At 33.8% G+C, this 26,941-nt stretch overlaps 1 protein-coding gene across 3 annotated transcripts; it reads right to left on the bottom strand.

Moving 5' to 3' along the window:
* Window positions 1-8,330: 8,330 nt before the first annotated feature.
* On the bottom strand, window positions 8,331-26,599 carry LOC111795476 (nicotinate phosphoribosyltransferase 2). 3 transcript variants are annotated; one of them, XM_023677925.2, is made up of 15 exons: window positions 26,216-26,596; window positions 24,516-24,663; window positions 23,618-23,737; window positions 23,334-23,468; window positions 23,188-23,249; window positions 20,302-20,377; window positions 18,610-18,711; window positions 18,115-18,231; window positions 14,517-14,575; window positions 12,974-13,148; window positions 11,997-12,131; window positions 11,794-11,892; window positions 8,944-9,052; window positions 8,730-8,842; window positions 8,331-8,641 (listed from the first exon to the last, which is right to left on the bottom strand). In XM_023677925.2, exons 1-15 carry the CDS (start codon window positions 26,371-26,373, stop codon window positions 8,564-8,566), a joined length of 1,686 nt encoding a protein of 561 aa, XP_023533693.2. In that variant the 5' UTR covers window positions 26,374-26,596; the 3' UTR covers window positions 8,331-8,563. The 3 variants fall into 3 exon arrangements, 2 of the variants coding, with proteins under 2 accessions (XP_023533693.2, XP_086979999.1); XM_087123873.1 differs by having other exon boundaries at window positions 24,516-24,616; window positions 26,216-26,356; XR_015421087.1 differs by lacking the exon at window positions 8,331-8,641 and adding an exon at window positions 9,941-10,069 and having other exon boundaries at window positions 8,741-8,842; window positions 26,216-26,599.
* Window positions 26,600-26,941: the final 342 nt, after the last annotated feature.

Genomic DNA, 26,941 nt, shown 5'->3' with positions numbered 1-26,941 from the left:
ACAAATAAATGTTAGGACCACCAGATACCGAATCCAGATTTAAAATATTAGTTCAAATTTCGATGAATTAAAATAGTAAACTAATAATTATATCAACGTTTATTTTTTTTTTATTATTATTATTTTAAAGATTTGAGCAAATATGTTGGGAAATTGAAGTAATTCAACATAAAAACAAAAAAAGATAATTACATAGAAAATGTTGAATTATGTTATAAGATAAGATATTTAGGATATATAAACATTATAATTTAGCATTTGAGAAACCCAAAATCCATGTCCCAAGAAAAGAGACACTCACCTCTTCCCTAAGACTCATTGCCTGCTTTTCACCCTTTCATTTTATTATTCTATCTATAAATAATCAACTAACCTCAATCTTTTCTCATTTTCATATCATGTAGGATCAACCTATGATAGATCGAACAATTTGTTAAAATAATATTTAGGTTCGGTATATCGAACTGAACGGACTCTAAGAAAGAAAAAGTAGGTACAGATATTGATAAGGAACACGGTGTTCCAAATGTTTCAACTAGACCCATTACATGATTCAAGTCCATGAAGATTCAACAAAACATTCATTCTTCATCTACAAGATTGGATAGGCTCGGTTCAACCATTATTTCATGTGTTACAAGCTGATTTGATTGAGAACTGACCATTTAGAAATTCAAAAGTGAATATTTGCACGGTTGAAGTAGTGGATGAAGTTACTATAAATTGCACTTTGATTGATAAGTGGTTAGAAAACTTTATTATTTTTTTAATTTCATAATTTTTGTAAGGGTCCAAAGAGTGAAAGCCATTAGTCAAATTGATTCTCCTGTTGATTTAAGGGATCACGATTATATTATGACTTGTGAGCATTTGAAGAATTAAAAGTTTATTTTGCAGAAGACTATGAATACCCATAAATTACTATGTAAAAGGTAATTGGTGATGAATGAAAACAAGACTCAATTGAGATTTTTACCCTTAGAAATTTGAGCATCATTTTTGTCATTTCTAAGTCATTCATTTTTCATACCATTCTTGTTATAGATTGCATCTGAGCCCTTCAATCCTAATGGAGTGACTCAATTTATAACAAGGTTTCCAAATTTATTTATAGCTCAGTAATTTAATTCTTTGATTGATCCAAATTTAGACAAGGAGGTGTTAAGTTTGTTTATTCAAGGGTTTTTGCTTCAACAAAAGCTTGGATGGTTGGACTGAGCCAAGTCTATGATTCTATTAATCAAAGTTTCCTCTCGTGACTAGTGTTGGTTTATATTAAAAGTGTTTGTGGGTTGAGTTGGATCAAGTTTGAACATTTTTTAAACTCAACCTGATTGTTCGGGCTATAGAATTTTTGACCCAAACAACCATTATTTAAATTATGAACCCAACCCAATCATATATTTTTCGAGTTGGGTTGGTTCGAATTGTTTGGTTCATCTATTCAAATTCTTGTTGTTAATAAGAGTGGAATCTATTTATTTGTTTTCAAATATTTAATTTAAATTTATAACTTAATTTTAATATATATTATAAAAAATTACCTTCAAATAGTTATAAATTATTTTTAAGAGTGGTAGGAGAATAAATAATAAAAAATTACATAAGAATAAAATAAATATATACATGCATAATTGTATCGTGAGCAAAAATACATATTTTAAAACTAATAATAAATTCTAAATTCGAGTTAATTCGATTCTAACTCAATTTTAAATAAATAAAGTTAATAAGAGAGGAATTAAATTCCAAAACGAATTGAATAAAAGCATCTCATCCAAATTCGATAATATTGAACAAAATTTCTCTCACGCTAACAAAAATTTATTAGAGAGAATATTTGTGGCATCGAAATATAACGTTTGAGAATATTATATCACAATATTCTTTTTCGATTTTTACCAATTTTAAATAAAATATTGAAATATTTAAAAAAAATGGAAAGTTGTGTATTTATTGTTAAAGTTCAAACAACTTAGGATCTAACTAGAAATGTTCAACGGATGAGATGGAGACTGGAAACCTTCTCGAGTCTAACCAAAATATAATATTCTACCAACTTAATTTATAAAAAATTAAATTTAAATATTACAACCATCTTTATTACTAAAAAATATTTAACATATTTACTCAAATAAATGGAAACAAGAAATACACGTGCGTGTGCACATACACATATATAAAGCGGGCATGGAAGGGTGGGATAAGAATATAATCCTTATCCCTGGTCTCGTTTAGCTAATGAGGAATCAGTCGCACCCTCCACACATTTTACGTTTAAACGAGGATTCTCAACCCCGCATATCAAATAGACATCTATAGATCAAACATTCAACGGTAGCAATTGAAAGTTAAAAAAAAATATAGTAACCAAATTAACCTATAATCAACCGTAACGAAATGTTAAATATCCTTAATGCCCTGTAAGCTAAGTGTCAGACTTGAACGAATGTGAATCTTGAATCTGAAAAATTCAAAAAGAGGTCGAGAAACACTTTAGTGAGGATGCCAACAACTTGAAGATGGGAGGGTACATACGGTAACAACAAATTCATGAAGGAAATGAGAATCTAATTCAACATGCTTAACCTGCTCGTAAGAAACAAGATCGGAGCTCAAAAAATAGCATCGGAGAACCGATTATAATAATAATATTAGTGTGGGGTGTGGTGAGATGAGTATTGAGCAGAGCAGTGCAATGGATATTGGAAGAAGAATGGGATGAGATGAGAGCAAGTTGTAAGTTACCCAATCTGCATCGCTGCCACAGCTTCATTGTCAGTCTTACTCCTTCCCCTACTTGCCCACATGCTCCAATTTATATAAATCTTTATAAACACTCCATTATTTTTACACTAAATTTACAATTTCGTCGATGCGATGGTTCGATGATTTACAATTTCGTCGATGCGATGGTTCGATGAAGTGTCATGAATAATCCGCCTTTGAGGTTGAGCTGAGGAGGAATACCAACCACATCGAGAGGGTATAACCTACTGATCCGAGTCTCGACACACGTTACTCCTTTTCTTATTTCTAATCAACTCAACATACAACAACCTTAATTCTAGTCGAGAGAGTACAACTTACTAAGTTGGGTCTCACGATGAGTGTTCTTATTGTTAGATCTAGTTGAATCTACATATGATGACCTCGATTCATGAGTCGGGGAAGAATGATATCAAGAGAAGAAACTCGTCGCATTAATATTGAGATACACAAACTCTAAACTTTATTGATATATGTCCTATAATTAGCTGAAATACTTATATTGAAATTTTGGAATAAAATTATTTGATATTATATGTCTTAAAACTATGCAATATAACATAACTCTAATATGAAAAAAATGTGTTATTTCAGTCGACCCATTTTTTAAATAATTTTTAATGGGTCGTGGATGATTTTAATTCTCGATTTTACACTTAATTTTATTCTTAAAAAATTAATTAGTTTTTTTTTCTAGAAAAATAAAACATATTAGAATTTATTAATAAAAGACTATTACGTCATTAAATTATTATTTATGGATGGAAATATCGAAATTCATATACTATGAAGTGACAATTTGTTAATAAAAACAATGATTTAAGGATTCTAATATAAAAAACGACATCTTCATTAGAATCTGTAACGACCTAGGCCCACCGCTAGCAGATATTGTCCTCTTTGGGTTTTCCCTTTCGTGCTCCCCTCAAGGGTTTAAAACGTGTCTGCTAGGGGAATGTTCCCACAAGTAATGTCCCAGGTTGGTTGAGGAGGAGAACAAACCACCACTTATAAGGGTGTGGAAACCTTCTCCTAGTAGACGGGTTTTAAAGCCTTAATGGGAGTTAAAAAAGAAAAGACGAAAGAGGACATTATCTACTAGCAGTGGACGTGGGTCGTTACATAATCAATATATTAATTAAATGAACGAGATGTTTTTAGTTGAAACTGGAATATTTTAGGTCTTTAAATTTTTGGTAAAGTTTGGAAAATATAATATTTTATTTAATGAAAATGTAGGTTCCAAATTCCAAGGTACCAGAAGTTTAGTCGGTGACGGTAGGGGTGAATAAAGTGACATTAAATACCATAAATTTAAAAATAATAATGGCAACAAAAAGGGCAGACAAGTTGGAAGTGTGAATGACGAAGCTGGGAGTGTTGCAACCTTACATACAATTTGCAACATGGATCTGATTCAGTGCTTGCTCAGTCAAATAACCTCCTTCCCTCATAAATTGTGTACTCATCATACTCTAACTTTTCATTCCATGTATTTGCCTAAATCGACTTCATTCGTTTCATTCGCTCCAGAGGACTTCTAGACAGTCGAGGGGTTAAAGTATATATGTATGTAAGTAACGGCCCAAGCATACCGCCAGTAGATATTGTCTTATTTAGGCTTTTCCTTTCGGGCTTCCCTCAGAGCTTTAAAATGCGTCTGTTAGAGAAATGTGGGATATCACAATCCACCCCCTTCAAGATCCAGCGTCCTCGCTGACACTCGTTCATTTCTCCAATCCATGTGAGATCCCCACCAAATCCACCCCTCTTCCGGACCCTGCGTCCTTACTGGCACACTGCCTCGTGTCTACCCCCATTCGGGGAAGAGTCTCCTCACTGGCACATTGCCCGGTGTCTGCCTCTAATACCATTTGTAACAACCCTTCAAACCTTTAAAACGCGTCTGCTAGAGAAAGGTTTCCATACCCTTATAAAGGGTGTTTCGTTCTCCTCCCCAACCAATGTGTAATATATATATATATATTATCAAAAGTCAATTTCATGTGTTATTGATGTTTAAGTTATGATTATTTACGACACAATCTAGTAAGTTTTTTTAAAGTCTATTAATCACTTTAAAAGTTTAATGACATATTCGATATATAATTGAAAATTTTAGTGTCACGATCCTACTTTTTCACTTAAATATAAGATCGTTACTATATATATATATGCATTCATGACATTTCATTAGATTGATTCAAGCAAAATTACTTTTAAAACCTCGAAATCGCTGAGAAACATTTCGTACTTTTAATTGAATGTGGAACAGATCTAAAGAACGTTATCTTATGTCCTCCACAACACAAGTCACGGTCGTGCATATACCCCTTATCCTTGTATTTACTTAAAAATTTGTTAATGAAAATATGAATATTTAAAAATATTTAGTAAGTGATCTTATTACTGGAATTGGAAAATTCATTCACATATAACATGTATCATGACTATTAAGATCTAAATTCATGGATGTCCTTGAACTCTAGAGCAGGGTTTGATGCATAAAACTTTTTTATACACAGTCTACGCACATTTCGTTCACTGGAGCAATTGATCTATGAGATTATTCATTTTACTATTAAATATTGAGAATAAAATAAAATATATTATTAATTAAATCACAATTAATAAATTATAAAATAATTATAAATATTTAAGATATATTCTATAATTAATTATTATAATATATTCTTCAAATATTATAACGGAGAAAAAAAAGAAATAAAAAGAACAGAAAAAAAGGGCCGCAAAGTGTGGATAAAATAAATAGCTTGTGGGCGCCGGAAAGCAAAATTGATTTTAAATAATAATAATAATAATAATAATAATAAGCTCTTGCCCCGATATTGATAAGCTCCACGGGCGGTGACGCTGCTTTCTTGCACAGCTTCCAATGAAAATGGCAAAGGTAACAAGATTTTTTTTTTTTTTAATAATTAAAAACAAGGCTTTAATCGTAATTTTTAAATCATTTAAAACATTTTTGTAACGATGGATGTCATGCTAAGAAATTTATTTAATTCACAACGTTATTAGCCAAAACAATCCAAAATAGAAATAACTGAAATTAAAATAAAGGTCGCATACATTCCATCTAACCTAAAGACTACGGCTTGTAACGGTTCTATCTTTGCTCCCATAGTTTTTGGAGCAATGTTGTCATTCGTACAGGTGAGTCTTAGCTCTACTCGAAAAAAAGTAACTAGAGTATTTAAAAATACTCAGTGAGTAGCCCTAGTATTGAGATCAGGAAATACAAACACAATCAATCATGATGGAATATATCTTTTCATAAAAACATCATGGATGTGGGTTCTGCTAGTTCGAGTAGGGTTGGATGTGTAATACTTATCTACACACGACCCAAGCATGGACATATGGACTCACTCGATAGGCTTGTCTACGTACACCTAGATTTGATTGGTTGGACTAGTGTGAACTCACGCGGTTGGATGCTATAGAGGGAAAGAGTCCGCATAATATCATGATCAAAATAAATGTTGTAAGATACGCATCTGTACTAAACTTAACAAGGAAGTATTCCGATGCACGTGACATACATAATGTGTTAGGTCTCATAGCATCAAAATATGACATATGCTTATGGCACTAGTCACACCTCCATTCTTTTTTGTAAAAAAAAAAAATAGAAAAATCTCATAGTTGAGAAAGTGAGATAAACCTCGATTTCTTATAAACCTAAAATTTTGAAGGAAAAAAAGGAAGAGAAATGTCTTACATTGCTTAAAGCTGAAACGTGGGATGGTCTCCGTGGAGGTTTTTTACTTCATTTTAGCATCCTACTTGAACGGTTTGCCAGTGGGAGGATACACTTTTTGATGGCTCAAGGTTGACATTGGCTAATTCGGCTTGGGTCTGATACACTCCGAACCCTTTCCTCCTAGTTTTAATTCTTCGGGAGCATTTAAGATTAATATGACTATCTTTTAACTAATTTAAATTTTTGGAGTCAAGTTTAAAGTATTTATGCATAATTAGGCTTAGCCACGGTAAAATATGTGCGACATGAATGATATGTGATATGATTGACATAATGTACAACTCCGATATACACATGGAAAGCTACGATGAAAATGTTATGATATTGTAATACATGATAATGAAAATGGATAAATGTTGAGGCCTCATGCATTATTGTGTGTTCATGCATCGGGGGATACCCCTTCTCCTTTTACGATAGTACAAACGTGTACGCTACGAGTCAAAAAAATGATCATTGTTTACCATAATGCTGGCATGACAGTCGCTATTCCTAATGATGTCCGACATCAACAGCTACCAAAGAATGCTCGCCCTACTAGAAAGGGGCCCAAGATGTGTGCGAACCGAATGGTGGGCACGTGTGGACCGTGTATAGAAAATTAAGTACACATCCAATTGCCCACTTAGGATAGTCGTCGTAGGAAAATAAACTGATATGATAAGTGTCACTCACGATTTGTATGTTAAGTTCCACTCATGATTTGTTTGTGCTCGCATTTGACCCTGATAAGGGGGTCACTCACTGAATATTTCTCAAAATACTTCAGCCACATGCTACTTCTATATGGAAAAGACAAGACATCTCAGTAAGGCTAATGACGACATCACATTTTGAGACCATGACACGTGCATAGGGGTAGTTGCATTTATTTCCTTAGACTCAGGTTAAAATATAATGTTTTTATGTTTGTTAGAATAGAATATATATATATATATTTTTTTTTCTTTTTTTTTATGTTTAGTATTTCGTTATGTCATTTTAAAGATGTTTTCAAAACACGTAAGTACATGACAATGTTAAAAAATGAAGTTTATGTTTTATGATAAAGTTTAAATCCTTATTTGGACACAAAATAATTACATTATAATGATGGTATCGACTCTAAGTAAATAGAAATTTAAGGTCATTAAATGTTTGTAATGATTATGTCTATGGACATAACTTGTCCAATAGTGTTAATAAATCAACTAGAAATTTACAGGAAAGACCTATAGCTAATAAATGAGTTTAGTTAATTAATTTTATATTATTTGAGTTTATAACCTATTGACTCGCAAGGTATTGTAGCTTATAGTAATACGAAAAAGTAAAATTAATGAAAATTTAAATTAATATTTTGGAAAAATATATTTATTGTATTTGATATATTAAATATTAAAATATAAAATATATAATTTGAATGAAATTCAAATGAGTAAAATACATTGAAATATTTTATGAATATAACTACAATTAAAAAAAATATTATTTCATACATTATGTTAAAAAATGTTATTTTAAATTTACTCTACTTTCATCCAAGTCTTTATAAATAAGACATCTCTATAAATAGGACTTTAACGTTGAGACATAGTTTTACCTTCACAGCTTTACTCTCACCATTGAAAATTTCCTATTCTTTTCAGAGATTCCCACAACCTAGTATATGAAAATAATAGTAAGGATCGAAAAAATGAAATATATTTTTAATTTTTAAGTTCGAGGACTAAAATAGACGGTAAAAATTCATGTTTAAACCAATTCTAGAAATAGAAGCATTTGTATGAGATGTTCAGGTCAAAAAGAAAATTGTAACTCAATCAAAATTAGGATAATGTTCTCATTCAAAGTAATGGCAGTGAAAGACCAAAAGTTTCTTATATATAATAGAGACAACCGATTGTTCATATTTTATTCAAAGCAGAGACACATAAGCAATGCTTGGAGCAAGTGGCTGTATCATTTTATCTGTACTATATAGGAACAACGAGTCTTACTTTGGGCTAGAGCGACCAATAATGGCTGTTTTTATTGCAACTCCCCAACAGGCGCCTCATTTAGCCACAAGAAATGAATGAAGTCGTACAGTTTGGCACTCACGCTAACCTACATATAACATTGTAAACTTGTCAAACCGATCTGATCAAGACGATGAAAGAAATACCAATGAGATTGAGATGTCTTGATAGTATACTTTGTATGGAGTTGGATTAAGTTTTCTCATGTGATCACGACGCATGTTCTCGAGTTGTTTAATGCAACGACTCCGTATGTCCTTCAGAGCTGGTAAACATTCTGCTGTTTTACCTTTAGGGGAAAAAAAAAAAAAAAGAGAAAGGAATTGAGTTAGCCATTAATTGGATGCTTGAATATGGAATTTTCAGTGAAAAATATACACAGGTTTTAACCTGATTTTCCACTCCAGTAGCACTTGAGAAGCTCCTCTACTTGCTGTGGCACCACATATGCTCTTTTCGATTCATTAAATGGGTGACGGCAGAGAATTCTTTCGCCCACCTGCCGTTTTCCCATGAAAAGAAAATGAAATAGTTTAATTTTTGTAAGAATAGTCACTAAGCTTTCTTTTTGGTTAAGAAAATAGTCACTACCATATTCAAACCCAACCTTTTGAACGAGAATATTATGCTTTCACAAGTTAGAATAGTTGTGCGTTATCTTGAAGAATTACTCGAGGCTTATCCAAGGATTTCTATTTAAAGTTCACGATGAAATAAAGCTACACTTTATACTGAGCAGCATGTAACCAGCCATATTCTTTTATCAATGGTTGATTTCTGGTAGAAAAAGAGATTTTTAACTTTTAACCAAATGAAGTAAGGTGAATTATCTTACTACTTTTCATATCTCTTTTGAGAGGGATGCATATGTCGTCTATAATATAAAAAAAGGCTAAATAAATCTATAGATACAAGGTAACAATAAATCTAAACAAATCCTAGATACTAGTAACCATACAGATAAGGTCAACTACTTCCCTTATTTTATGGGATTACACAAATATTTCTTAAATCAAGTTCATGCCTTAACACTCTCCCTCACAAGCTGAGAAATAGATATCATCCATTCTCAACTTGGATACTAACTCACGAAATATTGAGTTGTGAAGTTTTTTGGTTAGTATATCTACTAATTGAAGCTAAGAGGGCACATAAAATAACGAATGCATATTTCTCCATGATAAAATGTTGATCAATTTCAATATACTTTGTCCTATCAGGCTGGATAAGATTGTGTAATATTGATAGATGATTTGTTGTCGCAGTACAACTTTATCCGACTTTCTTTTTTAATTTGTAAGTCATCAAGGATTATCTTTAACCATAGGAGTTCACATATCCCTTGTGCAATAACTCAAACCCTAATCAATTGGTAAAGCCTTCATACCTCTCAACCATCCACTGGGATCAAGTTCCATTTGGAGACTTCATAGCTGCAGACTAGGCTGAAAATCGATTGTTCTGCCTTCCAACTAGCCAGGTTCGCATATTGGTCCAATAGTAATCGCAATCCAACCTAAGGAAGCATATTTCTATAATCCCAATCCTACATAAGCAAATTTTTGAAGAGCCACACTATAAATCCTTGAAAACCCAACCCAAATCCATTCGGTCCACAGTTTTCATTCAGCAACACTAGGGAAAAATCCATTCAGCAACCCTACAAAAAAAAAAAAAAAAAAAAAATGGTCCACTATTTCCGCAAGCCCACTCACTGTTTCTCTAAGCCCATTGTTTCCATATAAACCACTGCAAGTTCAATTTTGTTTCTGTAAGCACACCACTACTTACGTTATCTAAATTTCCCTCCAAACCTAACCATTCATTTTCCGTAACTCATTGGACACATCATTTTTAAGGTGGAAAGGGTTGGACCTGCAGAGGTGGACATATCATTTTGTTACTCTTTCATTGCTAGAGTTTGGGCAAAATTAATGCTGCAGTCTCCTGGTTTTTGGAGATCTTAAAAACAATTTTTGTTGAAGGTACTGGATGTGGGCTTTGTAGGCCGAGTTATTGCAGTTGTAAAAGCTGCAAATTTTGGTGGGACTGTCATTTTTAGAGGCATACAACATATCTAACCCGTCCACATGATGTCATCTATATACATCTATCATTTTTCGCGGGACTGTCATTCACTCTTTTCTTCTTCATTATCTCCAATGGCTATGATATCATCTATATACACTAGGACATTGTAACTCCCCTTGTTTCTGAGTGCTTGATAAAGAGATGTTAACTTTGCTTATACCCAAAGTCTTTCAAAACCTTTGTGGATCTTCCAAACCACGACCTTAGTGATTGTTTTAGTCCATACAAGACCTTTCTCAATTTGCATACTTTACCTCTTGAGCTTATTAATAAATCCATCATATTTTTCTGTTGTGATATGAAAATGCCTTGAGTTGAGTATGCTACTTCAATATTGAGAAAGTACTTTAGTCTTCCACGTTCCTTGATCTCAAATTCATTCATCAATTCCTTCTGAGTTCACTTTTTTCTTCATCTTTATCCTTAGTGACTCTGTAATTGCCCTTGTTTCTGAGTGCTTGATAAAGAGAGAGATCGCCTTGACTTTGCTTATACCTAAAGTCTTTCATTACCTTTGAGAATTTTCCAAACCTTGCTCTTGGGGATTGTTTTAGTCCATACAAGGCCTTTCTTAATTTGTATACTTTACCTCTTAAGCTTTCAAATCCTTAAGAAATGCTCAGGTAGGTTTCCTCATCTAGATCGCTAGGAAGAAATGCATTCCAAACAAAGTTCCTATATCAGTGGTAGATCTAATACATTTTTATGTTGCAACAAACTTATTTTGTGGATTACAAGGACGTGGAGTAGAAAAGTAAGAAGTCAAAACGTTTATTCACTCCTCATCATGGAATGGATTGTCAAAAAAAAAAAAAAAAAAAAAAAAAAGATCTTTGGACTAGTTAAAGTTATCAAAAAAAGGGCAAGGAAAGTGTTGTTTCTTTCTTTTTCTAGACGAGGCGTGCTCTTGTTCATATATAGGCTTTGATAATTATTTTCCTTTTCTAAGTTTTTTTAGGAGATTGTATCATTCTCTTTACTAAAATGGAGATGACAGATTCCGTATTGGCTCTTTTTTTGCTTTGTTGTTTCCTTATTGAATAAGAACATTCGTTGCAGAAAAAAAAAAAAAAAAGTGATGGAAGGAAAAGAATGAATGACCATCAAAGAGATAATCTACCAATACTCTAATGCAAGTTAAGGACTCACCTGAGGAGGCGGTTCATTCTCGCCTGTCATTATGTCTACCAGAGGATAGCCTTCTTTCCCATATAATCTAAAAGTACGCTTTTTGCATGGGATTGACACCTAAAACAATGAAGAAATAAGTAAAGAAACATGAAAGTATAATATGCAAACATAAACCAAAAATCAGCTCTCAATTTTTACAAGAAATTACTTAACATCACAACCTTTGAAACGTCTTCAGAAAGTTTAATGCGGGGCTGATTATTTATTTCAACTAGCTTGAAGACACATCCTAAAGCAGCCTGAGTAAAACATGTAACCAGATAGGTTCCAATTCCAAATGCATCAACCTCATGACCCTGCATAGGATAAACAAATCAAGGAAAACTTGCTCAGTCTGCATATGATCTGTTATAACTCTTCGAGATTGCATGTGTTTCTTGTAACAATCCACAGGATTTAATGGCTGAGCTAGCTAGCGAACTAGTCGAACGACTTGTTAGTTAATAACAAATTAGCTGGCTAGCAGTAGCAGCTATTACACTGCACGCCCTATGAGTTTTATTTCTTCTTTCTAAAGAGGGAGAATTTGATTTGATGTTAGACAAATCTGCGTAGATATGTTTACTGTAATTAGTGAGTTCAACGGGCTGTCAGTTTTCCTTTTTCCCTTCCTTGTGTGTGTGTGTGTGTCCCCACTAAGAGAGTAAGCTTTTTAAAAAATTAAGCTGAATAGATTCTTTGTGTGTGTCCACAGGATTCTTTGTTGAGAGTTATGTGGCAGGAGACACCCTGGCTACCGACGTTCTGATCACTTTTATTATTTATTTTTGTGTTTCCAAGTGTTACCTTTCCCTCGAGCGGAGGCGAACTGATCAACGAGAAAGAGGCCCAACTCACTACAAACGAATACACCACAAGATCGAATTGCACTCATGCCTCTCTCGCATCAAGTTGACCGACCCCACTACGTAGTGATTATATCAATCATGTATCTTTCCCTTGTTTATCAGAAGAATGATTCCATTCCAATTCGAAACCACCCAAGCCCTTATTTCAACCCTTGGGGGTGGGTGAGTGTTTATCAGTAAAACAAATACAAAAAATGTCTACAGGAAAATGAATCTCTCCCATTGTTACAAATTCTGAAAGCAATTCCAAAGATATAAGAAAATCAAGACCCTTAGGTCCAAATGATTACCTGCTTGTTTAAAGCATCTAAAGTTTCCTCATTGAGGTCATTACTGGCAGTAATATTTATATTTTGAAATCCAGGCACCCCAAACTCCTTTTCAATAGTCATGAAAAATTTTCGTGCCTCACGTGACAAATATGCTAAATCACCAGAGTCCAACCTAATCCCTTTAGCTTGGTACCTACAATAAATAGATTTTTTCTTTTTTTTAACAAGAAACAACTATTCAATAAATTAATGAAAACATATAACATGGTCGAGGATACAAAGTCCCATCTATTTGAACTTAGTACTCAAGTTCAATAAATCCTCAAAGTTAACTATTACCAAATAATCCAAAAACTAATATGCAATTATTACGTCAAACATAAAATTAACCATCATTTTAATTTTCCTTTTATTTAAGTCAATGAATACACCTATCTGGCTAGCAAGTGATATACTTCGTTACTAGCTGCAAAGAAAATTCTCTCTTCATCAACCAGTTCATCCCCAAGTAATTTGAAAAGCTACATGTGTCAAATATGCTTAATTGAAAATATTTGAATTTGAAAATTGGAGATCAATAAAGTCTCAGAGGTATGAATTCGAAAGTAACAATTTGGCCAATGGATAAAGAACTATGTCTGCTATTACCAATTTTCAGCAACTCTCCATTAACTCATTATATCAAACCTGATCAACACTATAAACTATAAAACCCGAGTATTGTAAAGCTTAACAATATTACTCTAGTACACATCGTTTTCCACTGCCCTTGTTCCTTAACCGTTTGGGCAAATCTGTTTTTAGTTTTGGTTGGACTGTGGATCTCTCTCCAATGGAGTCCTTCTGTGCCTGAATTTACTGCTCATTGCCACTCTTTCAGACAGTCCAAGAAGGTCATGTGGCTTCACATCACGAGCAATCATTTAGTTGATTTGGAATGAAAGAGACTCCAGAATTTTTCAAGGGAAAGATTGAAGCTTGGAAGAATGATTGGATTCTGCTCTTTTGTGGCTCTTTATTGGTGCAAATATATTCTACCTTTAGTAATTACAAAAGTTCTCTGAATCCAAATCCATATTCTGATTACTCTTATCCTTGAGGAAATTTATTCAATAACAGAATGACATAAAGACTAGCTATAGCCTCTTAAAACTAGGTTGTAATGGTCAACTGACACCTTTTACCCTCACTGTCTTGGCTGCCAGATGAAACTAAACAAATAGTCAACAGCCAAACCATCCCAGACAACTAACCGATTCAGTGATCAGTTGAACTAAGCAGTAAAATAGGCCAATTACAAAAAAAGTAAACCAGGCTAGTAGCGCAACAGTGCATTTCCAGTCAAATAATAAAAGTAGATAGAAGTCTCGATAAAGAAAGATTTCAGGACAATTAAGCGCCAACTAATAGGATAATAAATGAGAAAAAAAGAAAAAAAGAAAAAAAGAAAAAAGGAAAAAAAGAAGGAAAGAAAGAAACATTCACCAATCAAGTTCTGATTCAGAAAACTCATTATATAATCATTTCATAATTGTAACTGGTAAGTGTACTTCAAGCATACCCCAAATCATGGAGTGCCATAGCAACTGCACAGAAATTAGGGATTCCACTCCGTATAACCTGGAAAATATATGCGAGTAAGGCATTGGTTAGAAATACAAGCATCAACAAGAAACATGAACTGTAACAAATGAAGAAAAAAGAACATACACAAAAATATATTCATAATTGATTAATTTTCACATAATAAGTTATGATTTTTTTTTATAATTAGAAACAAAATTTTCATTGATTAATGAAAATGATAAAATGTTCAAGATATAAACTCCTTTTGGAGTGAAAATTTGCAACTGTAAATTATCTTACTCACATTTCTTTTTAATTTTCATAATTTTCAGAAAGGTACATATGTCTTTTATAATAGAAAAATAAATCTAACTAAATACTTAGATATAAAAATAATTTATAACGTGAACTTCGACAATCTTAGGTAACTCTTCATTCCCCTTTTTTGTATAAACCCTCCGGGATAAGTTAGGTTAACTCTTGGATTATAGACTTTTGTACAACAGATTACATAACCCTCACTCACAATATTTTAATACATACAAAACATGCTCGAGTAATCGAAAAATTACCATGGAAAATGGAACCCACCCTTGCAAGAATAGGCGATGTATCATTTCTCAAACTGTTACACCAAAAAACGACCTATACGTCCAAAAACTATCTAATAGTCTCTTTTCCATACAAAAGCTTATCCATGACCGCCACTATAATGTTATTTTCTCCTCGTCCGAACTGGATGACTTGCCAAGAAATTGAAATGGCCTATACTATTTGCAATTACTTGAGAGAACAATTAAATATGCACCTATGTCATTTCTTTGTTCCTCTAATAAAAATGTTATTTGATTACATCTCTTTCGCATGAGTCATCCTTCGTTTAGAGTTTTGAGAATTATGTTTCCAAATTTGTTTCAAGGACTCAAAGTCTGTAAGTTTTAGTATGATACATGTGAGTTTGTCAAACATACTTATATATCTTGTCCCATTAGTCAAAATAAAAGTACTACCCTTTTTTCATCATAATGATATATGGAGACCATCAACTATTCCAAGTATTTCTGGACCTCTTTGGTTTCTCACATTAATTGATGATTGTACTCTGGTCACATGGCTATTCCTTCTCAAACAAAAATCAGATGTTAGTAATATTATTCATGCCTTCCACTGAATGATTCAGGCTCAACTTGGAGTCAAAATCAAAACATTTTGAACTGACAATACTAGAGATTATTTCGAACAAACCTTATCCCCATATTTCCAATCTCAAGGCATTATCCATGATTCTTCGTGTTGTATAACACCAGAACAAAATGGAGTGGCCGAAAGGAAAAATACACTTTTTAAACACGTGGGAAGTTGTTGATAAGCTAAAAGGAAAAAATATAGTTCGGTGTAGGTGGCTTTCCACATTAAAGTACAGTACTGATTGAACGTTGGAAAGGTATAAGGCAAGGTTAGTAGCTAAGGGATGTCGTGGATAGGCAAGGTTAGTAGCTAAGGGATGTCGTGGATAGGCCAAAAGGAAATAATATAGTTGGGTGTAGGTGCCTTTCCACATTAAAGTACAGGACTAATGGAACGTTGGAAAGGTACAAAGCAAGGTTAGTAGCTAAGGGATACAATCAAACTTACGGTATCGATTATGAGGAGACAATAGCTCCAGTTGCAAAGATAAGCACCGTAAGAATATTGTTATCCTTGGCTACCAACTTAAATTGGTAGCTCACATAGTATGATGTGAAGAATGCATTTCTTCATGTCAATCTAGATGAGAAAATCTACATGAACATTCCTCCAGGATTTGAAAGCTCAAGAGGTAAAATATGCAAATTAAGAAAAGTCCTGTATGGACTAAGACAATCACCTAGGGCAAAGTTTGGAAGATTCACAATGGTGATGAAAAACTGTGGATTAAGCAAAAGATCAAGGGGATCACACTCTCTTTATTAAGCATTTAAATCAAGGTGAGTTATAGTGCTTCTAGTGTATGAAAATAACATCATAGTCGCTGGAGATAATAAAGAAGAAAAACTTAAACTCAGAAGAAAATTATTGAAAGAATTTAAGATTAAAGAACTTGGAAGGCTAAAGTACTTCCTCGGTATTGAAGTAGCATACTTAGCTCTGAGTATTTTCATATCAAAACAGAAAAATGTGATAGACTTATGGATGGAAATAGGAAAAAAATAGATGTAAACTTGCAACCATGCCAATGGATCCACATAAGAAATTGGGAGAGTCAAAAGAAGAACCCCACGGTGAACAAAAATGTACTAGAGGCTAATAAGGAGACTTATATATCTAGGTCACACTCCACCAAACATAGCATACTCAATGAGTGTACTTAGCCAACTCATGCATGATCTGTGGGAGCCTCGCCTTCATGCAGCATATAGAGTATTACGTTACTTGAAATGAACTTGAGGAAAAGGAATTTATTTAAATAGAACAATTCATTGGAAGCTTACCAACGCTGACTATGCTAGATCAATAGCGGACAAGATATCTACTACGAGATATTGTACTTTTCTTGGAGGTAATTCGGATGGAGAAGCAAAAAACAAAATATGGTGGCAGATCATCTGCCAAATCAGACTTTCGAGCAGAATTTCTGGATATTGCACAAGGGCTATGTGAACTCTTATGGTTGAAGATAGTCCTTGATGACTTACAAATTATGGGAGACGGTCTGATAAAGTTGTACTACGAAAACAGATTAACTATCAATATTGCACATAAACCTATCCAGCATGATAGGACAAAACATATTGAAATGATCGACATTTTATCAAGGAGAAATTAAAGAAAGGGATAGTATGCATTAGTTTTGTTCCCTCCCAACTTCAACCGACCGGTATACTAACAAAAAAAAAAAAAAAAAATACTTCATACTTCATTGTTTCATGAGTTAATATTCACGCGGAATGATATTTATTCCTTCGCTTGAATGGGAGTGTTGAAGGAGGAATATTAATGTAATACCCAGCCTTAAATTAGGAAATATTTATGTAATCCAATTAAATAAGGAAAGAAATTGACCTCCCTATTATTACCTAACATCTAGTTATTTAGATTAATTGTTAATGGGGATTTATTCAAATTTATTGTTACCTAGTACTTAGGGATTTCGTTAGCCTTCCTCTGTTTTAAAAGACACATTTACCTCTCTAAAAAATAATATAAAAAACATGCAATATAATTTACACTTGAAACAAAAGATAATGTATTTCTTCTATGTTCAAAATAAAAACAAGGTTTTCTTAGATAGAAGAAAGGCTATCTACCAATAAGACAAGAATATTACAAATATAAATAATAAATATAGAATCATAATACAAAAAATACAGGAGAATAAAGGAAAATCAACAGTACAGTAACAAGGTTTTCTGTCTGATTATTTCTCCTAAATTTTGAGGGCATCCTTGTACTAGAATAGCACATAAAATTTAAGCAATGATAAAGTGCGAATAAAAGGGAAATTAGCTGGATAAGGTAACTTGATCTACAAAGAAAAGAACGGTAATAAATGAAATAAAACTTGATCTACAAAGGAAAGAACGGTAATAAATGAAATAAATTATTTAACTCACATCATATGTATCCACAAGAGCAAGGAAGTCGGATGGAAATGCCAAAGCATAAGACGTGAACGCAGCCAGCTCACTTTGGTTGGTCTCACCAAAAATGCCATGTAAGGAAGGCAACCACTGCAGCAAACATGTGCAGAGTTGGGTATCATAACGATTTCTGAATTAGTAGAAGGTATAATAGAAAAAATAAAATAATTAGATATCATAGGCATGGAAAAAGGATAAATATAATCATCAGACTGACAAAATGCGGCAAACCCGTTCAAAACAAAATTCGTATAGTTAATAATGCATTTTGTGGCCTGACCACTCTTTAATGCTCACTCTTCTCCAGATAATCAATAGAATGTAGCATTGATAGAAGTAAAATTATAATAACCAAGGCACTTCGAGAGGTGGGAAACTGCCAATGGCGACCTCAAACTCCTTAATTCTCTCTGTTTAAATCTGAACATTAACAGAGAATAAAACCTCAAGAACACAATGATCGAATACCTGAATCTTGTTTAACCACATTTGAACTGCACTAAGAAAATCTTCACAGGTGCGTGAGCCATCACTGCTGCGAAGTGACTTATCTTTGATCTCATCTGGGCTCTGCAAATCAGACTTATATGTAGCAATGAAATCAAACTGATAAATGCCTCTGACATTGTTTTTATGTGATGAATGAAAACCCAAAATAATTTGACTGAAGAGAGATATATTAATTGGTTTGTGATGATATCTTATCAAGGTTCTCTTGGTCTGTTGCTTTGCCCAAGGCCCACTTGGCCTTGTACATCTCACTCTCTTGGTCCACCCGTTTAAGAAGGAAAAGAAAAAAAAAGCTTCTTTGGCAACACTTCATCACGACATATTTATGGTCTGCATGGATCAAAAGGAACCATAGAATTGTTTTGTGAACAATAGCAACCTTACAATAGTTTTTATGACCATCGGTTTTGGTCATCTCTTGGTATAAACTTAACTCTTTTTCACCAATATAGTTTTTCATCTCTTTCAGTCCAGTCAGAGAAGTTCTATGTAACTCCTTTGGCTTGAGGTAGAAATTTCCCTTTTGTAGTTCCGTATCTTCAGTGGAATTCTTTCTTACAGCTATATAAATATTAATTGGTTTGAGCAATTGTAGTATCCCACCTTGAGGATTTGATCCAGGACACTTAAAAAATGGAAATATGATACGGACAATATTGATACCTTTCACGGTAAATTATGTTTTTATACCAAAAATATACATCAGGTAAAGTATTTTATTTTAGTTCCGTCATGATGTGAATCTATAAATTCTCAGAGCCAAATGATTAATGTAGGGAAAAATTGATGTGCCAGCAGTATAAATATCGATCACATGCCAATGACATTAAAATCATCATGTTGACAAGTCAGCCTTTCAACTAAGAAGTTGACAATTAGAGGCATTTCTTTAGAACTTCTAATAGCTAAATGAAAATAAAACAAAAGATGACATATAGTTTAAAGATTGAGCGTGTTAGAAACTTGGAACTATTGGGCTTCTAGGTACATTACCTTTTATTTAGATGGGTCCATTAGGTTTATGACTGTTTTTCTAAGACAATTTTCATTATGAAGGGAAAGATATATTCTGAATGACCTCTTGTACTTCAACCACACTCATCTAAATCCAGCATTTCAAATTTGTGGAGCATGGTTTTTATAATATATACCTGAGCTGATCTCCTATCACATTATTGGCAGGAATGCAATAGGAAATTTTTTTAAGAAGAAGAGAGTGACTTAGACACAAGGAAATCTATTCTATTTTTAGCTTCCTCCTGATGTATTGAGTCTAATTTCTTTCGTAAAAATTTCTCTTAGAGCCCAAAGAAAGTGTTTTTGTTATTTCCTTTGAAAGGGAAAATTTCTCCCCGCGTTTGTAATTTAACTCATCAATAAAAATATTTCTTATTACATAAGAAAAAGTACTATTCTTACAATTCCCTTTTCTGTATATGCCACTTGGCATGTGTTTTGTGTAACTTCCCCTTCGCACTTTTTTCTATAATTTCATCACCTTTCATGAGATGGCTTTTTTATTTTTATTTTTTTAACAAATGTGTGTGTATGGGAAATCAAATGAAATTGGCTGTTATTTGTATTTCATAATGAGCACTTCATCATCAAACTTGGCAAAGAAGTTAGAAGTGTGATTAGAGAATAACAAACCATATATGAGCTAACAAATGCATGGGAATGTGTCCCACGAAGTGGTATCCCAAATAACCTCCCAGCTGCAACGTTGCTGTGTAAAAGGGAAGAGTGTAGTTTAGCTTAAAGTAATAATTTGAAGCTACTATAGAAATTAAGGATATATACTTTTTTTTCCCTATATTCACGAGTGTTTGAACAAGTTTACTAGCATTTTCACTAATCTAAGAGTATATATACTATCAAACTAATAGAAAATAGGAACTACACTCTAACTTGAGCCATTATATCAGTAAGAAGTGAAGGAATGACAGGCTGATGCAAACTTGTACTTACTCTAAATAGGCAACAATCAGACCTAACAGATCAGACTGATGCAATCTTTCCCGCCCCTCCCCCCCTAGAAAGCTACTTTAGGTCATAAAAAGAAAACATAGGTCGAAAAGAAACAAAGGAAACATCAAGATAATGAGAAGACGGGGAACCGTTGCTAATGATCAAAAATAAAAAAAAATTACAATAAAATATATATATCCAATCAATTTCTTGGTGGACGAAGTTCAAAATCATTGATCATCAATCCAGTTGATATTGCTCTTGATAGCTTATTTAAGTCATTAGCCATAATTTTAAGTTTACATGGCAATAATTTAAAGTCAATTAATAAATAAATAAATAAATAAATATATATATATATATATATATAGACACACACACATAGTAGTGAGTACCAATAAATAAAATTGATTCACAATATGAACATATATAATAATAAGAATAAGAATGATGCCCTATTGTTCCAACTGTTCAACCACTTAAAGTTGTCCCTCATGGCCCATTGGAAAACGTAGAGCTCAATGGAAAAACGTAGAGCAGATAGTTCTATCCCTAACCACTTATCCTCCCAAAAGTATGTTTCTTTCCCCTCCTCCGCAGAATACTAGACCAAAGAAGGAAAGGGAGGGAGCTCAATGGAAAAATCTTCCCAAGGATTTCTAGAAGTTTCTTTTGCCTTCACCAAACAACCACTTGAATGGATGAAGACCATGTTTACTCACAATAATCTAATGTTTGGGGCATTAGACCCAACAAAGAACCACCAAAGCCATTTAGCCTAAGGGGCCTTATTTTGAGTCCTTAAATTCTCTAACTCTAGCACCCCAAGATTCACTGACTTCTCCATAAAATCCCAAATCACCAAATGCGCACTCCTCCCCTCGTCGACCCCTTCCCACATAAAACCTCTCATAGGCTTCTCTAATGACTTAAAAGTAGAACAAAAAGCCTTCAAGAGGGGGAAAAAATAGATAGGAATACCACTCACCACTAAACGAATGAATGTCAATCCACACAACAGAGTCTCAAAAGGAGATGGCTTTTATATTATGTCTAAGAGAGAAACATGATGGAGACCATATTTACTCAATAATCTAATGGTAAAGGCATTAAATCAACAAAGAACCACCAAAGCCATTTAGCCTATGGGGCTTTATTAAGGGTCCTTAAATTTTCTAACTCTAGCACCCCCAAGATTCACCGACTTCTCCATAATATCCCAAATCACCAAATGTGCATGCCTCCCCTCATCGATCCCTTCCCACAAAAAATCTCGCCTAAGCTTCTATAAGGATTTAAAAGTAGAACAAAAATCCCTAAAGAGGAAAAAATAGATAGGAATACCACTCACAGTGAACAAATGAACGTTTACACAAAGGGTCTTCAAAAGGAGATGGACGAAAGGAAAAAGCCTGTTTCACAACCCACCTTCCCACCTGGCCAAGATCACAATTTATTTTCCCGGTTAATATTGAGACCTAACATGGTTTCAAAGGAGGAAATAGTAACATCTATGAGTTGCAAATGAGACCATAGCTCCCTATCCTGACCCACCTAAAAACCCAAAAAATTCTTGCCCTCTAGTCCTTAAGGAAAGTTTTTTCCATTGAGTCGATATGATAATGGAATGGGTTGCAGATCACCTTTCTTTTGGCCTATAAAAACTTCCTCTACTAGTGATGGAAAAATTGATTCTTCTAACATGATGAGGTTTTAAGCAAAAAGATGAAACCGATGGGTCTTAGTCTGGAATCTCTTAAGGAGAAAAGCAAAGAGAGTTGTTGTCCAAGTGGACCAAGTGGTCTTAGTATGTGAATATGATTAAAGCTAGATCGTTTCTCCTATGATTGAAGCTTTTGTCCAAGTGGGATTCAAGCACGTGATTGAAATGGGCCAGTTGGCCAAATGGGAAATTGTTTAGAAGCAAGTGGGCTGAGGGCTGCTGTCCGTGGGCAAGATCTGAGAACCTTGCGAATCCTGAAATCCTGAAGCTTTATCCCAAAATAAGGCTACCGAAAATCCAAGAAATCTTCTACAAATCGGCTACGGAAAATCGTGAAATCGGCATGGTTATGGCTCTGTCAAATCTTCTGGATGAACAAAATCCTGATTGAAACTTTTCGTTGAACAAAATCCTGGATGTACTTTTCTAATGAAATTGGCTACAAAAAAAAAAAAAAAAAAAAAAAAAAACAATATTCACGATCTAAATGAAATTTGGTTACAATGGATGATCGATGTCTATGAAGGCTCAGAATGAAACTTGGTCACGGTGGATGATCGACAGCTATGAAGGCTTCACCGATTGAATGAGGATTTGGTTTTGTCAGAGTTTCTAGACTAAGACTAGAGAGGCTCCGATACCAAAAGTATAAACTATCTTGTTCAATATTCTTAATTGAAAATAGGGAGGTTAACTAATTCCCCTATGTAATGAGATTACACAAATATTCCTTACATTAAGGCTAGAAATTAGATAAATTAAGGTCATTCCTTCACTAGTACTCTGGAAGAAAAATATATGAAAAAATATCAAATGCAAGAATATAGGAAGAAATGAAAAGTTACCTTGTTGCATCAAACCCTCCAAGATAGCAATACTTTGAGGCGCTAATTCCACCATCAGGACCCTAGAACCAAGTAAAGATTTCTTCTAGATGAGGATAAGCTAAATGCAAAACTTAAAAGAAAGGAAGAATGAAACAAATTGAAACCTGAGCTCTTCGAAGTCCAAACTCGAGAAGAAGTTTAGATTTTCCAGCAACAAATCGATGTCTAGCAGCATTTGTAGCAACTAAAGATGCATAATTGATAAGATTTAGAAATGGAGTTTCTAGTAACTGTACCACCTGAAATAAAAATAAGTACAAGTATAAATTTATGAAGAATATCCTGTTTATGCAGTTATAAAGATATTCTTGGATGAATACAAAGAAATAAAATAGGTTTCCAAATCCAATTTTAACGATTTCATCAGAGAACAAAATTTGATCCTTACAGCAACTGGCCCTTCAACCCTTACTAGGGGCACCTTTGGGAAAACAACTGATCCCTCTGAAATAGCATAGACTTCAACATCAGAACAGTCGATTTCTCTAAGGTACTTGTAGAATGCATCCTAGATTTGATCAATAAAAATTCTTCAGCATCAGAACAATCAGCTCCTCTAAGATAATCAGTGCATTATATTTATAACCAATACGAGTTAATTCAACAAGCAAGAAGTCCTATTAAGCATCACCAAATTATCATAATTGCATGCGAAATGTAACTAATACGGTTGATATGTTAGTGTAACTATATGTGTGTGCTTTATATAATAGAAGGAAGATAATCCAAACTAATTAACTTTTAGTTTTCTTTAATTCTTCTCTTTTTTTTTTCCTTTTTTTTTTTTTTTTTGGTTTGAGAGAGAGAGAGAGAGAGAGAAAAGCAGAGATTTCATTGATAATGAAATGAAAACCCGACCAAAGGTGGATCACGAGATAGAATTCCAATTGCTTAGCAAAGTAGAGAGACAATATGTTATTGTTACAAAGATTCTACATTTTATACTCACCCAAAGAGTTAAATTATGGAATTCTTTATTATGTATGGTGAGTCCCAAGCCTCTTAGGTACATCCAATTGTTAATTAGTATTTCTATTTCTGGGGATTAAAAAATGAAATCTAGCATGTCTTATCTTTAATAATCATTAAGACTTAAGAGGTAATGGTGCATTTCTTTCTATGTTGTGTCGAACAAAGGTGGCCAATTTTAATTAAATTTTAATTTATTTAAGCAGCTATACTTATAGAATGCAATATCTGATTAATTTAAACATGAAGTGGTCCACCACGTCAAATAAAGTACAAGTCGAAGTCTACCAACCAAACAAATCAATAAATTGGGTTACCTCACACGATGAAGGTAAAGACTTCTTGATAAAAGAGATTTCTTCCTCTGTGAATTTGAAATTAGCTATAAGTCTTATGCACTCTTCTAAACCAGCAAAAACTGTATATTCACCACCAAAAGGATTCTTCCGAAAATATAAATCAAACCTGAACCACAAAAATTTAACAACAAAAAAAAAACATTCTAATAAAATAAGCATATTTTCTCCCTCAAAGACACTTCCAAACATGACTAATAAGGCGCTGGAGGGACCATATAGCTTTTGATGAGAATGAAAAATTCTGGTTTACTCAGGAAAATCAACCAGGTTGGAAAAGGCAGACTTCCAACTTCTAGATATTGCAATAAATGTATAATCCCAGTAAAGCTGAATTAGTTCTGTTTATTAGAAAAGAATGTAAGAAGCAGCCCATGTACAAACAAATAATTAAGTGCCAATATTAATTTTAAATCCCAGTAAAGGTTGGGTTTTGTGAATAGTTTTTGAAGCTTACTATGCTTTTCAAGATTAACGTAACTAAGACACTTCAGAAGTCAGGAATAACAACCTCCAAACAAGACTAGTGTATCAACTAGAGCATCAAGTCATAACAATTTCCATCAAAATTGTTTAACCTCGCAGCACAAGAAGATTGAGGTTGGCCATTCAAAGCAAAGCATTCTGTTCACTAAGAAAAATGGTTTCGAAGTGATGATGAACCATAGTAGTTGACACAGATAGTTCCACTTCAGAAGTTTGAAACAACAATTTCCAACCCAGACTAATCTATTACCTACAAGCAATGAGGTGTTTCTTCACAAAGACATGACACCAAGAGAGCTAATAAATAATTTATATGAGAATATGAATAACCATTTGTTTTCAAGAAATGGGAAATAAATACAGAGCTCAAAACCAACAGAGTGGAGAAAAAATCAAGGCCAAACGTTCAAGGTCACATGAACTTGGCGGATGAGTGATTCAATGAATCATTTGATTACCGCGCACTTTTTTTTTTTTTTTTTTTTTTTTTTTTTTTTTTTTTTTTTTAATTGGAAACCATATTTTCATTAAGCATCCCCTCGCGGTTAAGGTAACGATTTCGGGCATGGCCAGCTCCCATAGTGTGACGGGCGGTGTGTACAAGGCCCGGATACGATGGCTGACCGGCGATTACTAGCGATTCCGGTTTCATGCAGGCGAAGGAAAGAAACAATACAAAGGGAATACAAAAGGAAAGCCTAGCAAAAAGAGGCAAACTAAAACAAATGGAGCTCTAATCTAACAAAATGAGACCTAAAGAATAAATAGAAGTCCTCATGCACCAAAACTGAGAGGGAAACATGAAAAGTCAGAATCTAACACTCTTCACAATTCCCATTGAACTGCTAATGTTCTTAATACAGAAAATAAAGAAATATTCAAACAGTAAAAGCGTTATCCCCTCGATTCAATTTTACAAGTCCCCAACTCTGTTGCAGCTTGCATGCAATTTGAAAACCGAAAACGACAGCTGAACTATTGAACAAACAAAATAGGGGGAAAAAAGTTGAAGATCAAATTCGTGCACTCACTGCTAAGATTGATCACCCAAAAGGAAAGAAACACACGACTTCAATTCAAAACAAGGTTTCATAAACACCTATTTTCATTTTCGCATAAATTCCGAATTCTCAGCAGCAAAAACGCATTGCGTAAACATAGAAGAAAGAACTTACACAGCTCGCTCGTTATGCTTGCCGGCATTCCAATAAGCATAAGCCATAGTGAACTGATAAAGATCGGTTAGCAAAGGAGTAACCATGGGGTTGGTAGGTCCATCCACAAGCCGACTCGAACAATCGCCATTTCCAGGCCCGTTCACTTTCACCTCCATCGGGAAAACAAGAAAAACTCGAGAATACAACGCAATGAATTGAACTTTGGAGCAAAACAATTACAGAGCAAAACTCAGAAAGCAAACTCGGGTTAAGCTTTTAGCATAGACGAAGGCTGATAACAACCTTGACATCGGAAGTCGATATACATCCACCCACGAGAGGGAGTGAGACCGTTAAAGACAGCGAAAAAGGAGAGAAAGTGACCACCAAATCAAGGTTGGAATTATGTGTATTTTTTTTTTCTTTTTTATTTCTTTTTTATATTTTTAATAATAGTTATAAATAAATAAATATCCCTTCCACCACCAAACATCTCCTATATTCTTCGCTTCCAAGAGAGAAGACTTTGTAAATCTTTATTTGAAATCGTCCCATAAGCTTCGTTGGTACATAGTCCCCTTGGGCTTCTAGTCGTAAATCAGTACCCTCGTGGTGTAGGAACAACCAGCAGCGTTAAGCACCCATAACGATAAGTCTAGTCATGTCTATTTTTCTTTCCTTTTCTTTTAAGCGTCGGTTGGACAAAATCTCTTTAGGAAGAAGACATGGTGTGCCTTTCCTCGT

Source organism: Cucurbita pepo, chromosome 5 (assembly GCF_057944985.1).
Source record: "Cucurbita pepo subsp. pepo isolate OVF chromosome 5, ASM5794498v1, whole genome shotgun sequence".
Taxonomy (NCBI): domain Eukaryota; kingdom Viridiplantae; phylum Streptophyta; class Magnoliopsida; order Cucurbitales; family Cucurbitaceae; genus Cucurbita; species Cucurbita pepo.
This window is presented reverse-complemented; position numbering and strand designations above follow the sequence as displayed.